Below are 14,677 nucleotides of genomic sequence, written 5' to 3'. Positions count from 1 at the left end.
TATTTAGACAGACTTGTTGCACAAACAAACTTTATCTCACATTGAATTTTGTAATTAAAATTCTGTGGAGGGGAGGGGGGTCATAAAATACAATAAAGGTCGAGTAAAAAAAAATAATTCAGTGCACAAATTATATTAAATACTATATTAGAAATATATGCGTGACACTATCCATTTCACTCAGGCAATCCAACCAAATTAAATACTATGTTGCAAATAGCCTGTACAAATAGTTGTAATGCAATATCCTTAATCTTTCAGCAATAAGTAATTGTAGCCTGACCAAGTCTTTGCAGTTTATATCACTTTGATTGTAGTCAATGAGACATTTGGTGTTTGAGTGTATGCATTTTAAAAAAAGGCATACGGTGAAATATGGTCGGGGCGAGGTTTGGAGCATGGTGTGTACCCCCCAACCCAACCCCCCACCCCCCCAGATCTTTTGCCATGCAACTACAACATACTCTTTACAACAGTGACTCATTTTCACAAAGTAGAACTCAAGCAATATAATATAGTCACAACAAGATTCTGTTTAAGGTTTAATTATGAATGTGTTGCTGGCTGTACAAAGTTAAAGATATCGGATCAGAGTAATGATATCCTTGTTGATCAGGGAAATGGCAACAAAGTCGCTCCAAATGAAGATGTTTGAATTGTCAGCTCAAAAATCCTTTTGAAGATCTAAAAAGGAAAATAGCAAATTCATGAATTGAATACTGTTACTTCAGGAATTCTTGATTTTGTCAGACAATACATACCACTCTTTCTGAGAAGTTCTCCTTTCCATGACTGAGCAAGGCCATCCAAAAATTTATCAAAATACTTGACGTATTTAACCAGACTGGTTCTTTTGTAACCTGTGAAAAGATCCGAGTGGAGCGAGCTGTCATTTGGTGTTAACTTTTAGATTACTATGACATGCCAAAAACACTAATATGGACAATTTGTTTTTCTACATAATTCAAGAGCAACCTTTGACAAGAAAATATGCTTTGTAACTTTGAAATATAAGAAAACAACAGATTAATCAACAGAGAAATGTTTTATAAATGATCAATTAATCATCTAATCCCCGATAATCATTTCTGCACATTTTTGCTGTTATATTGAATCAAACTATTTATTAACATCAAAATTCAAATTCCAAGTTAACTTGATTGGAGAAATGAGTAACTGGTATCAGTTTGCAGGGTAAGCAACGTGCAAGGTGTGGTGACTTTCACATTTCTTCACTTTCCCCACAAAAACATTGAATGACCTAATAAAGAACGACAAAAGAAGGACTTTTGTCACCTCTGATTTTCCGTTTCTCTGCAGTTTCTTCCTCATTTTCCTTGACTTCTACATTTTCGTCTTCCACCTCACCCACCTTGACCCGATCCAACTCGTTGCAGATCAAACTACAAGGACATTTAAAAATGTAAACTACCGGTATAAAAATACTGTATCAATAGTGAACACACAACATGATCTATAAAATTGTTGCTTGCCTGATTGTGGGTACACTCAAGGGATCAAACGTATCCAGTTCTGTGAGGTCCATGGGAACCGAGATGCGCCCTGATCATGTTTTTTAAAAATATAAATAAAGAAAACGAGAGAGGGAGAGAGAGAGAGAGAGAGAGAGAGAGAGAGAGAGAGAGAGAGAGAGAGAGAGAGATTTAGTCACATTGAGGCAACTCATCACCATGAGAGGAAATTTCCTCACGTTTACCTGTTTTGGGGTGGACGCTGAAAGGGCTCTTTAGCAAATGGTTCACACCTTTACTAACATTCACATCGAGTCGTGGGTAACAATACTGCAGCATGATCTCTTTCTCAAAGTGTTGGCCCTTCTTGGCAGTCATCTTGACAGAAAAAAAAAAGCATGTCATTAATCCAATCAAGATAAGTATAAGCAGAATCACCAACCTGTTTCCTGCTGGCTTGTTCCACGATGAGTTCCCACCTGTTCTCAGGGTTTTTCTCATTCTTGAAGTTTTGTTGTAACTCTTTTCGAACATGTAGACCTATGTTAAGGGTCTGTCATTTTCACACTCAGCTATGAAATATATAGAGAGAATGGACACATGCGAGGAGAAGGATATCTTCAGGCACAAGAGCCAGCACTTGCTCTATAGACTCCTTGCGGCCCAGTATGTCCTGTTGCTGCAGGGCATACATGGGAAAGTATCTCTCCAAAATTGACAGTGATTCTCTGTTCAAAGTACAAATACAAACTCAGATGAAAAAGTGTTGACTTTAGGTAAAGGGAAAATATCAAAACAACTTGCTCATGCCTTATAAAGGGATGAATTGGCTCTGTCAGCACCACTTTCTTCACAGTCTCCTCACCACCCTGTGAAATAACCAACCACGATATTTAGGAGAGGTGTTGGTCAAGTTACTACTAAAATATTATATTACATGATGCGTTTTATTACGCCGTTGCAACCTAACTAGACGTACTTTACTCCTGTTAAGAATCATTTACCTTGACCAAACTGAGGTATTCTGCCACTGCGGATCGAGCTGATGTCGAAAGGGTCCTGGCAGCTTCATCACACACCCAACAATGAACCCCTCTTCTGCCAGAATAAACCCACAGGAGGTGCTGGAAACCAAAGTCATCTAAAATATTGCACACAAAACAAATTGCATCAAAGTCAATACTCTTTTAGATATCGAAGAACCTTAACAATCCGTGACATACCTCGAAGCGCTCTGTCTAGGATTCGTATTGCGATGGTCATCAGAGTCCAGCACTTGGAACAAATGTCCGCAGCACTGTAATTAAAGTTTGTGATCAAACAGAGGGTCAATATGTGTCAATCCCTAACCAATAGAGGTAAAATACTGAACATGGATGTATGCAGGACCTGCAACAGCTTCTGACATCATCATAGTCGGTCATGTCAATATCAAACACCAGCTCCTTCTCCAGAGCCTGGAAGGTTCCAGACTTCACCGTGTTATGTTGACTGGGCTGTGAGCCAAACCAACAGAAAATTATTAACATGATCTGAAACACTGCCCTGCAGAATTGTGCTGTCATACTCGGTGGCTGTAGACTGCCCCGATATCGATTTTGTAAGGGTTCATCTTCTGCATTTCTTTTTCCAGTTCGTTCTGTGTGGTAAAAGACTGGTAGCGGACGTAGATGTCGTCTTTGAGGGTGAAGGAGAACTCTCGGTTCTGGAAATAGTTTTTCTGCACTAATGTTGCAAATGAAAAAACAGTAAGACATAACCTAGGCATGTTCAACAGCAAAAGCTACAGGGGCGCTCACCTCCGCCATAGTTGAGCCAGCGGTAGTACTGTGAGAAAGGAAACAGTCGTCGGTAGTAAAGCGGTAGTAAATCCGGTAGACTCGCTGGATCATAATCCAATAACGAAGATGACACTGGCGACATTTCGCGCTATATTCGGGACAGCGATTACAATATGGAATTGACAAGTTTCATCACAAACCCAACTACTCGGTGTAATGCTTTGCCTTGAATAAAACGCGGGAAAATGCTGCGGAAAAAGCACAGAGCCAATGAGAAAAGAGCAGAGTAACGACGTAAGCGGAAGTTGTCAAGCAAGCCCGTAACATGTACATGCTCACAGAATGTAATTATAAGATATGACCTAACTGCACCCAAAGAATACCTCATTAAAATGCTAATAAAAATACCTAATTAACTGCCAGTCTTCTACTTTGAGCTGACACCCGGGTTGTATAAGTCCATTGTATTTAAATACCAGGCTGTTTCGCGTGTTGAAAGATTAACGTTGTCCACCCATAGAGGGCAGGAGAGTACAATCAATTGAAAAATCTTTTGAGTGGAAATGCACTTTTACAATTTAATAGAGTTAATGTACTAATAGGCTCAAACGTAATAAAAAGCACATGAATTCAAATTGAACATGAAAGTATTCAAAAGAAAAAATATGTTAATAAACAATAAAAGAGCAAGGATAAACAGAAGACTGCTCACCCAGTTTTGAAAACATCACGGGTATCGTCAACCCATGATGCAGGGTCCAGAAGTGGACAGAGATGAAACATTACGTTTTTGTGTGTGCTTGAACTCGTTAAATGTTGAAACAAAGAGAGAACAGAAGACATGAACGTCCGATATACATTTACCATGAAAAATGGGGGTTTTGCCCCCACACACACACCAAACAGGAAAAATCAGAAAGCCACTGGGTTTTGTGACAGCTGAACAGTCATCATTATGTTGTGCTTGAGTCATCATGCTCTACTTCCTCTCAAAATGGTTGACACTTGAATATTCACTGTTACTGTGTATTTCAGATTAACGAAGCCATCTGTCATCTATTTGCGATTGGCAAGGCAGCACTGGGCCACATTTGCCCCATTTGAACAGCAGTCACATTCTACTTATTCTATAAACACATGGCATCAGGTCACCCAATTGACAATTGGGAAACATCCAACATAATTGCACATGGCATACAACATATATGAGGCAGTACAAATCCCAAGTCCATCGATCCATCCATTTTCTATACTGCTTGTCCCCACGGGGGTCGCGGGCGTGCTGGAGCCTATCCCAGCAGTCATCGGGCAGTAGGCGGGGGACACCCTGAACTGGTTGCCAGCCAATCGCAGGGCACACAGAGACGAACAACCATCTGCACTCACACTCACACCTAGGGGCAATTTGGTGCCTGTTCCTTGTAAGACATATTAATAAAAGCATTTGGAACTTATACATTACAATTATACATGTTTAAAAAAATGACACTGAAGCATTGCACTATACACCCCCACTTATGTTAATTCAGTTAAAATCAAACACGACTGTTGGAAGAGAAATTGCATCACAAAAAGCACATCAGACTTCATGTAGATGACTTTTTTTCATAGTATTTACATCTATAGATGTGTTAAACAACTCAGGCCAGAGAACCAAATGTATGGGGGGGGGGGGGGGTAATTGATGATGTAACTCATGATGGACGCAGTAGAATGAATTCTGAAGCCTACAAAACCATTTTCAAGGTAATTTAAAGAAAAATGCAACCAAACTATTTAGAGGAAGCTTCATCATGCAATAAGACAAAACACACGGCCAACACAACAAAGGACTTTATCAGTGGGGTGGGGGGTGCGGGGGTGGAAGAGCTTAGACTGGCCAAGTCAATCACTGCAGTTTACCTCCTGAAGCGAGAAACCTTCAGAAACTAACAAGAACTGAAAGAGGCTTCAGTGAAGGCCTGGAAAATCATTTCAAATGAAGAATTTAACAGTCTAGTCAAGTCAGTGGGTTGCAGGCTTGATGCAGTTATTGCAAGTATGGAATATACTGTCCACACCACCAAATATTAAATGTTATTTATGGATGGATGGATTTATTAAGTTAAGTTAATTTAATATTCCAACATTTTTGCTCACTCGAAAACTGAGTGGATTCAAACAAAAGGCCTGGGGTTGTTTATAGCATCAAATGTAAACATCATGAAACAAAAACAGGAATTCTGAATTTTTATCTCATATTCATGTTTTGATTTGGAAACCAACTGTCTTCAGTATACAACAAAAACAACACAAAACGATCTTGCCGTTACAATACTTTTGAGGGAGACTGTATGCAATTTATGGAGCTAAAAGGAATTCAGACATGCTTCTAATTAAAACGAGTGCATCAAAGGTGAATGTTTGCACCTTTTAAAAGCAGCAGTTTTGTCTTAAACACTTCTCAATTTGATTTAATCTACAGATCGTACAGAGTTCAGTTGCTCCTTGTTAAATCTAAAGGAATGATAAATGTGGAATTCCTGACCCTGAACAATGGGAGGGTCGATAACTCTCCTTCCTGCACGACGCTCCTCGCGCTCGCGCAGGCAGGCGCACACGCGACGCGCTCATTGGCTGGCGTCACCATATAAAAATCCCGCAGTGGTCCGCTGACTTATCACCGAGCATCAGCCCGAAAAGAGACCCCGAAGCCACCACCGCGTGGATCTAGAAGATTGCCAGTTTCGACGCTGCCGATTAATCCCCCCATCATTGATCCCCACCCAGCATGAAGGAGAGACGCCTCCCGCAGCCCTTTGTAGCGCGCTGCAAATTGGTGCTGGTTGGAGATGTCCAATGCGGTAAAACGGCCATGCTTCAGGTCCTGGCTAAGGACTGCTACCCAGAGGTAGGAGATTTATTTCTGCACCACGCCATCATCAACATCAGCAACATCAGGAGCCATCGGCATTGTCATCCTTTTTGCCAATAATCATGACCAGAGCAGGGACTCAAATTTACTTCCACGTCTCCATCATTCGCATCAATGTCAAAACTTAGTTTCATGGTGCAAATTGGCAAATGTAAGATACTTATCTGTGTGTCTCAGTCGTATTTAATGAGAGAAAATCCGAATGAGATTTAAAAAAAAAAAAAACACTGATAATACCCATTTATGGTTAAAATCGTCAGAGGAATTCATTTCACTAAGCGCAACATCATATTGTGATTTTGGTCCATGGTGGTGCAGGATTACAATGTGCTTCTTATATTTTACCACATGCATCTTGAAGGTACAGGTCTAGAAATACGCAGGCTACCCCAATGACAGGCAGTAAATCAACTATATTGTATTGTGAAAGCGAGAACAAATTATTAGTCATGACTGACACGACGCCACATATAGTAATGCAAAAAAAAAAAAATAGAGCTTCTCGTTTTAACATGAGTTACATAAAGGTCTACTCCTCCTCCTCCTCCTCTCCAGACGTACGTCCCGACTGTGTTTGAGAACTACACAGCCTCTATGGAGCTTGATGGCCAGCGTGTTGAGCTCAGTCTTTGGGACACATCAGGTAAGAATGTATTAATGTTTAGACATGCTCTCCCTCTGGCATCAAAACCACTCATGAGATCCTTTGTGTATCCATTGCTGATTTTGGAGTGACTGGTTTTACCTTCCAACTGAGACTGTCTGCCCAGAGACCAGTATGGTTTTCAAATAGAGCACCAGGTTACTTAGTGCTATATCAATAATGCTGCTTACACATTTAGTTACTGTATGTCAGTCCCCTTTTTATTGCTTGTTAAACAATGCGTGCCACGTCTGTTTGAGCGCTCCATTTGCACAGGGTGTTCACTAAAATCGTTCCTGGATTATTCATTCTGGCATGGTCGAGTAGGGGCCTCTGATACAGTAGTAGTTTTTTACCAACACTCCCAAATCATTAGAAAAAATAAAACATTTAAAAAAAACGGCTGCTAATTAACATTATACATTTTCCACAAAAATTGAAGCGAAATGGATGGATGGATGGATGGATGGATGGATGGATGGATGGATGGATGGATGGATGGATGGATGGATGGATGGATGGATGGATGGATGGATGGATGGATGGATGGATGGATGGATGGAAAAAAAATACAGTATGTGGTTATTTTATTGTTTGCTTCAAACTTGTTGTTGGCTTAGGATAGTCAATCTTTTATACATGCATTGAAAAATGTATCAACACAGAGTGTGTATTTTGCACATATGCATATATTTTGCTCATATTTAAAATAGCATTATTCCATAAATCTGCTTCGGAAGTGTGTCGTACTTATATGACCCCCAATTACCATTGCTGAAGTTTTTGCCCCCTCCAGCATTTAAGGTGACCATTCCTGCAGTACTTGATATTACATCCTCCATTAGACAAAAACTAATTCCACAGTGTCTTTTTTGCTGAAGGCCTGAATAAACATCAATCAATTCCATACAACCATTAAAATTATTTATTGATGCATTCATTATTATGACCATACAGGTCAAAAATATTCTGCGCAAAAGTTATCCTCATATTAATAATTTGATAATTAATGTTATACTATTATAAAAGCTTTGGGCAGTTATCAACTAAGTTAGATTGTGCTTCCATTTGTGGTCCCTTCCCATGTTGAAAATTGAATTCCTAAGTGGGTAAAACGCAGTGCATGGCACACTGACATAATGAAAAGTGTTATGTAAATAAGATCAATAAGGTAAAATCCTTCCACTCCCCCATGGATTTCTTTCATAACAGCATCGACTGCGGCATTCTGCTCGGAGGAGGTTGACCTGTGCCAGTTGGCTTGTGGAAGGCTATTTTTTTTTTACTGGGGAGAAAGGGTTGCCTGGGTCAGGCAGGGGGCGGAAGTGGGTATATGCATGTGTTGTATGCTATTACGAGAACAGACGGTGAAGGACACTGTGAGAAAACAGATTCAGGAGCTCCTCGCACCTTCTGTTTTATGCAGCTAAAGAATGCTTTTGTGTCTATGGCCTCCGCTGAGCAAAAACTTGCTGGTCAGTCAGCATCATATAAGCGTTATTTACAGTGGCAACAAAGTTCCATATGTTGTTTACTACTTTCCTTTCAATAGATCTTACAATAGACATAGCACATTTAGGAATCTGCATGCATTATGTTACGTTATTTGTTTTATGTTACGTCTTCCATGGACAGCCGATCATTCACTTTGTCTGTGGCCCATTCAGTGAATTTGCTCATGTTTGTCCAACTAACGCTTGTGTGTGTGCTTGGTTTGCTCAGGCAGGCAGGCACCCTGCTTTTAATGTGTAGCTGGGTCATAGTGGGTGTAAGACATTGTTCTCCTCTTCGATTTCTCTGCCTCCTCTTTCTCAGGCCTTACATCATTCCTTTGGTGTTATGTGAAGCTGAAGATACTGACATAAGTGTATGAGTTGTCTTAAAGGGGAAGTCAACCTGGAAAAATTCTTGACAATAAAATGTTGTATGTGCCCCCACTAGTAGTCTAAACGGAGCATTATGATTAATATTGCATTTGCATTATGAGTTAAGCGGCAAAAGCGACTTGTTTTTGTCTTTCTCAGGGGGCGGCCATTTTGCCACTTGCTGTCCGCTAAAAATTACATCACAGTTGTCAGGTCACAACCAATCATGGCTCATCTTCAGTGAGCCGTGATTGTTGTGACAGCAAGTGGTAAAATGGCCTTCCCCTGAGATGGATAACAATAGGTGGATTTTGTCTATTTAATTCATATTCCACAAACAAAACATTAATCAGAACACTGTTTCGACCAGTTGAACTGCACAGAACATTTTCTTACAAAGAACTTTTTAGAATGGACTTCCTCTTTAAGATGCAGTGGCTAGGTTTTAGCGAAACACTTGTACTTGTAGTATCCGTTTCTGATAGATTTATATATCCTCATATTTACACAACCCAGGAAAAGTGTCAGAAATTAGATCCTAGTATTGGTGTGTGAAGCAGAGCCAAGACAATGGCGAGCGGACATCCTGTCAAACTGTTTTTAGCACAGGAGCATTCCTGAATCTTAAAATACCTTCTAGATAGGTGTCCGTTTGTCTATCAGATTGTCTACCTGATTTGACACTAGGCGGCTGTGACTATTTTGTTATGATTGACACAATTTCTATGAAGAAGAAAATACAGTATGTTCAAAACTGTGAATTGTTGTGGTTGTAGTCTAAAATGCTACCACATCATACCAAGAGCTGTTTGTAGCTTTTTCATGACCACCTCTGAATCCAAATCTGTTTGACGTCAGGCAGTGAACATCTTGGTGATGCTCAGTGGAATCCACTATTGTAATATTGTAGGGACAGTCTAAAGTAGGGATTAGTCGAAAATCAATCAAAAATCCTTTAAAAATGCTTCAAATATGCCTCGATGTCGCATTACACTGTTTGCACACTGTAAAACATTAAAAACAGTGTGTAAAGTAGCGAAATTTGTATCCTCCTCCGCCCTTTAAGGTTCCCCGTACTACAACAATGTTAGGCCCCTCTGCTACAGCGACTCCGATGCAGTGCTGTTATGCTTTGACATCAGCAGACCAGACAGCGTAGACAGCGCGCTGAAGAAGGTAACTGCTGCCACACCGTGAATATGAAAGTCGGATATGAGGACATGCACCAAATCATCACTTAAAAAAACATACGGAATCTGTTTTGTAGTGGAAAGCGGAGATCCAGGACTTTTGTCCTTGTACTCGGATCCTGCTAATAGGCTGCAAGACGGACCTGCGCACAGATGTGTGCACACGCATGGAGCTGTCCAATCAGAAACAGACGCCCATCTCCCACGAGCAGGTGTGTTCAAATTCCTTTTTGTGTCTTTGCTTCCATTGTGAGTCAGCGAGGCTCGACAGTCAAAGTCGTATCCGCTTCACGGCAGGGTTGTTCCTGGGCCAAGCAGCTCGGCGCCGAAGCGTACCTGGAGTGCTCAGCTTTCACGTCAGAGAAGAGCATCCACAGCGTTTTCCGTGCGGCCGCCTTGGCCTGCATGAACAAACTCCAACCGGCCGACAAGCCCAGCCCAGTTCGCCGTCTCTCCAAGAGACTCCTACACCTGCCCAGTAAGACGGAGATTATCTCCTCCACTTTCAACAAGGAGAAGTCAAAGAGCTGCACCATCATGTGAACACACAGTGGTTGCACACGAGGACAAGTGACCTGCTGACGGTTCATCACAGTGATGTGGGTTTCTAAATAGAATAGACACTCCACCCCAAATCCCCCCTGTCACTTGTCCTAATATACACTGACCATTTGCCGCCGAGACAGATCAACAAGCCCCAATCCTTGCAAGGTTGCTGTAAGGGAGGTCATGCAAGATCTAAGTGGCGAGGGTGATTGCTGCATCACCTTAATTATCACCTATTTGGAATTCTAATAGCAGCGCCATAACAATCCATCTGTCTGGAAGGCAACGATAGCAACACATTCGGTACACCTGCACAATCTCGTGAATATGGAGCAAAAACGAGAGAGGTTGATTCATCTTGCTCTCTGCCAACCAATCACGGCTCACCAGTTTTCTGAAGCTGAGCCGTGATTGGTTGCGACATGGGACCTGGCAACTGTGATGTCATTTTCAGTCGAGAACAAGTGGCAAAATGGCTGCCCCCCGAGAGGGATAAAAAAAAAAATTGAATGTTGCTGCTTAACTCATATTCCACGAACGCAATATTAATCAGAATGCCATCTTTAGACGTGTGGGGTCACATACAACATATTATTGTAAAGAATTTTTTTGGGTTGACTTTCCCTTTAGAATATTGAACAATGACATTGAAATGTGGAACAAATTAATTTCGATGAATTAAAATATACAAGCATAACAGACTAAAATTTACTTACGAAAATACTTGGCACAGAGAGAATCACTGGTGCAACCTTGTTTTTATTTAGTTTTAGGCGTGGCACAGCGTCTCGGTCTAAAACACACTATACTGTCTCAGTAGTCCTACCGCACGTGATATAACGCCAAACGAATGATCCAGAGTCCGACAAAGACAATCAACATTATGTTGGAAAGGTCAATGCAGCTCTATGGAGCTCATGTTGTGCAGGTGTATCCAATACTGTTACTTCCAAAGGTTAAATGCTGCTCTCCCCCTGAATATTATGTAAGTGTTGTCATTTTGCTACATTCATGCCTTCTCATGTGTGTGGCACCGTGGCGCACAAAGAGCAAGAGTGCGAAAGCTCCCTCAACAGCGGTCCTTGAACGATTGCTTCCCTTGCTACCCATTTGCTGTTTTTCATTCGGATTAAAGCTGACAGCGGAGAAAGTAGCAGCAAGGCTAGCGGTTTTAGCAAGACGAGCGTCGATTGGCAAAGGCGGTGGGAGGATGTACTCAAGGGATGAGATGTGACTCAGCACTCACGTGAGCCGTCCAGCGTCGAGGCAACTATAGGCCTTGATTTTAGTGCCGGGCGCGAGCACGTCATCTCCAGACGCCCGCAATCCACATCCAAGCAACATTCATAAAACGTTCCTTTTGACATATATTGTTTTTGATTTTCACATGATCTTCGAACAAACTTGCCCTGTAGCTGGTTATGCAACATTTTTTTGCGTGTTGCCTTTTTAGCATTAACACAAACGTCCTGAGCAGATGCTGATTTCCAAGGAGGGGGTGGAAGCAGAATCACTCAAATGGGCTGGTCCTGTTTGCAGAAAGACTTTTTCCACCTTTTTCTTTTCCATTTTCCTTTTCAAGTTCCCCAATATGCATTCCGAACAAAAATATATCCTCGTATTTGTCTTTACGGCTAGCTTTCTTGAGTGTTTTTACTAGCTGTCGCTGTTGTTGTATTCACTTGAGTCTTCTGGCATTAGCGTCTGTTGACAGCTAAGCTAATGGAGGACTGGATGATTTGTAGGGCTGCACCAAGAAGACCGGAGTTGTCTGGTAATGGAGAACACTGGAATTTAACATGTTGCCTAGCAACAGTGTGCAGGGTTCCTGCCTTGCGCAGAGATAGAGGGATGATTCTGCGAGAGGGCGCATCACCTTTCATTTGTAGCATTAGACCAAGCCATGGCAAAGGTGGCGTGGTCTCCTGTTAAAGAACACAATTTGAAAGACATCAATCGGTAGCGCGCGAGAGAAGACGAATGGAACAACTTCTCAAATGCACCTTCAGCTCAAATGATATTGTTTTATTCCACAGCCGTTTCTAGAGCATCCGGTTTCCTAAAACTAAATATCTGTTTATTCCCTTGCTCTTTTTTTCCCCCTCTACATATCTCCCCTTGCCTGTTTGAAAGAATGTTTCAGTGAAGTTGACAATGTCTTAAATTATTGACTCGATTCTGTATTTGTTATTGCCATACTCTATTTTTCATCTTCAAATCTTTATTTAAATAAAAATATTAAAAAATCCCATTTGGGCTCAACGTGTTATACTGTAAAAGCACATTTCCTGGTCGGTTTTTAACATCAACCTTATTTTATTCTTGAACCACATTTTTTAGAAGCCTTATCAAATTAGACCAAAGATATTTGTCTCATCTAATTGAAGGCACCGGATAATAGCATTGTGTCTATTTTGTCTCAAGCAAGTCAAAATATGGCCTTCTGTTTTTGGTCAAGGTTATCACATTTCATGTCCTCTCCAAAAGTATTGAAACAGCATGATCCAATACACACTGCTAACACAATGAAGCCGGAACGGCATTTCAAATGAAGAGTGCAACAGTCTGGTGAAGTCAATGGGTCACCGTCTTGATGCAATTATTGCAAATAAGGGTGATGTCACCAAATATTCAGTGTTATTCACTTTAGGTTAATTCAATAATATTGGTTTCAAAACGTTTGCTCACTTGAAATCTGGATGATTTGAAACAAAAGTTGCTCTGTGCTGAGTCATTTAATTTGTCAAGATGTTAATAGCACTAATTACAAGCTGGAATTCTGAACTTGTGTCTTAATTTATCTGTTGATCTGAAACCTAAATGTTTTCAATACACAATAAAAACAAAATCTTAACCTTGCCGTTTCAATACTTCTGAAGAGGACTGCAGCCTATTCATCCTTCCTCATTCCTCTAAACTTCCGACTCTTCAATTGAAAATCAAACCAGTTTCAATTAAGTTCGAGCCAGGTTTGCGTTCATAGCACTGATCACTGTGTGCTGGCAACTTTTCTGTCCCTTAGGGGCCGTGTGGCCTACAATCAGATGAAGACACGGTGTCGGAACGAGCCTGTAAAAGTGATGCCACTGAAGCATGATGAGCATAGCCGTGGGGATCCACCCTTCCCCCAATACACACACATGCATGACCAATGCCACATGTATACTATGCATCAGTTTTTATGTGTGATTCACTATGAAAACCTGTCACTTTGGATTTTTTTTGCCTTGTGACATTGCGCACTGGAATTACCTCCAGTAAAGGTAATACACACACTGGCTTACTGTACACGATGTCCTGTCTACAGAAGTTCAACGTAACATTTCAGGTGAGGAAAATGCACGAAAGCATCGGATGAAAACTAGCACTGTAGCTATAATCCGTAATGTTTACATTTGTTTTTATACCGATGTTAATTTGTGTGCACTGCCCCTATTCAAATAAATAAATGAATTAGTTAGCAATGCCACAAGATACACTTAACCCAAAGAACTCTGATCTGCATCCTTTTCATGCTTGCGTTATTTCCTGACTCAACCAATGATCTGCCCCACCTCCTTTTATTGCATTTGCTTTGTCTTCCTTTGATTTGCACGAAATCTTATCAGGACCTCCACCACAGTCTGCAGTGACTGAACGTTTGGCATTCCTCAGCTATCACGCTCAGGATACGGACGGCAGTGAGGTGACTCGATCGTGGCCTTCTTATCCATTAGTGCGACGACGGGGGGATATCACTTGCGAGGATATACAGTGACACGCGCTCTGATAAATGTCATCTCGTCTGCGCAAACATTGATTCCTCGCTTTCTGTCTAGCCTGCCACTCTCTCATGATACATACGCACACGTGTGCTCAACACGTTTATTAGACCACCTCCACATCAATACTATCATTTCGTGCTCTAATGGAGGCTTGTTACTATTTGGAACAGGAATGAAGAACGTTTTGAACCCTATTTTTTTTTTACTTGCATTTGCATGAAGAAAATGAAAATGTAATGAGCACACTGCTAATAGAAACAATTTTCCACCATGTCGGGAATTTCAGAATTTCAAGCCATGCATGGCAGAAGGTTTGTGCAGGCCAACCGCAACACAGGTTTGGGAGTTTGATACAAAATAATGAACTGTCCAGAACAAGTGATCTGTGCAGTCTTGACATTTAGCTTTTCCAGGATGGACCAAAACCTGCAGCAGAGCCAGTTGTGGATCAGGGACCCGGAAGAGCGATGAATTTGTCCGAATTTTGTTTTCATCAAAAACC

General features: G+C 41.1%; 2 protein-coding genes across 2 annotated transcripts; one reads left to right on the top strand and one right to left on the bottom strand.

Annotated features, from left to right (window-relative positions):
* Nucleotides 1–529: 529 nt before the first annotated feature.
* prim1 (DNA primase subunit 1) lies at nucleotides 530–3,529 on the bottom strand. The gene is made up of 13 exons (XM_049755564.2): nucleotides 3,272–3,529; nucleotides 3,040–3,197; nucleotides 2,862–2,968; nucleotides 2,696–2,769; nucleotides 2,477–2,613; nucleotides 2,283–2,341; nucleotides 2,091–2,200; nucleotides 1,915–2,006; nucleotides 1,718–1,850; nucleotides 1,494–1,563; nucleotides 1,297–1,403; nucleotides 762–860; nucleotides 530–684 (listed from the first exon to the last, which is right to left on the bottom strand). Exons 1-13 carry the CDS (start codon nucleotides 3,393–3,395, stop codon nucleotides 665–667), a joined length of 1,290 nt encoding a protein of 429 aa, XP_049611521.1. The 5' UTR covers nucleotides 3,396–3,529; the 3' UTR covers nucleotides 530–664.
* A 2,340-nt stretch (nucleotides 3,530–5,869) lies between these two features.
* LOC125989331 (rho-related GTP-binding protein Rho6) lies at nucleotides 5,870–12,662 on the top strand. Its single transcript, XM_049755569.1, has 5 exons — nucleotides 5,870–6,143; nucleotides 6,723–6,810; nucleotides 9,742–9,851; nucleotides 9,943–10,077; nucleotides 10,163–12,662. The coding sequence occupies exons 1-5, from the start codon at nucleotides 6,024–6,026 to the stop codon at nucleotides 10,406–10,408; spliced, it is 699 nt and encodes a 232-aa protein (XP_049611526.1). The 5' UTR covers nucleotides 5,870–6,023; the 3' UTR covers nucleotides 10,409–12,662.
* The last annotated feature ends 2,015 nt before the right edge of the window (nucleotides 12,663–14,677 follow it).

Source organism: Syngnathus scovelli, chromosome 2 (assembly GCF_024217435.2).
Source record: "Syngnathus scovelli strain Florida chromosome 2, RoL_Ssco_1.2, whole genome shotgun sequence".
In the NCBI taxonomy this organism is placed as follows: Eukaryota; Metazoa; Chordata; class Actinopteri; order Syngnathiformes; family Syngnathidae; genus Syngnathus; species Syngnathus scovelli.
This window is presented reverse-complemented; position numbering and strand designations above follow the sequence as displayed.

Excerpts from the sequence above, each read along its gene's own strand:
- prim1 (XM_049755564.2), bottom strand. The coding sequence starts at position 3,395 with ATGTCGCCAGTGTCATCTTCGTTATTGGATTATGATCCAGCGAGTCTA. Across the intron at positions 2,007-2,090 it reads GCTGGCTCTTGTGCCTGAAG|ATGTTCGAAAAGAGTTACAA; the intron begins ATATCCTTCTCC and ends ACATAGGTCTAC. Across the intron at positions 685-761 it reads AGAACTTCTCAGAAAGAGTG|ATCTTCAAAAGGATTTTTGA; the intron begins GTATGTATTGTC and ends TTTCCTTTTTAG.
- LOC125989331 (XM_049755569.1), top strand. The coding sequence starts at position 6,024 with ATGAAGGAGAGACGCCTCCCGCAGCCCTTTGTAGCGCGCTGCAAATTG. Across the intron at positions 6,811-9,741 it reads CAGTCTTTGGGACACATCAG|GTTCCCCGTACTACAACAAT; the intron begins GTAAGAATGTAT and ends CCGCCCTTTAAG. Across the intron at positions 10,078-10,162 it reads CGCCCATCTCCCACGAGCAG|GGTTGTTCCTGGGCCAAGCA; the intron begins GTGTGTTCAAAT and ends GCTTCACGGCAG.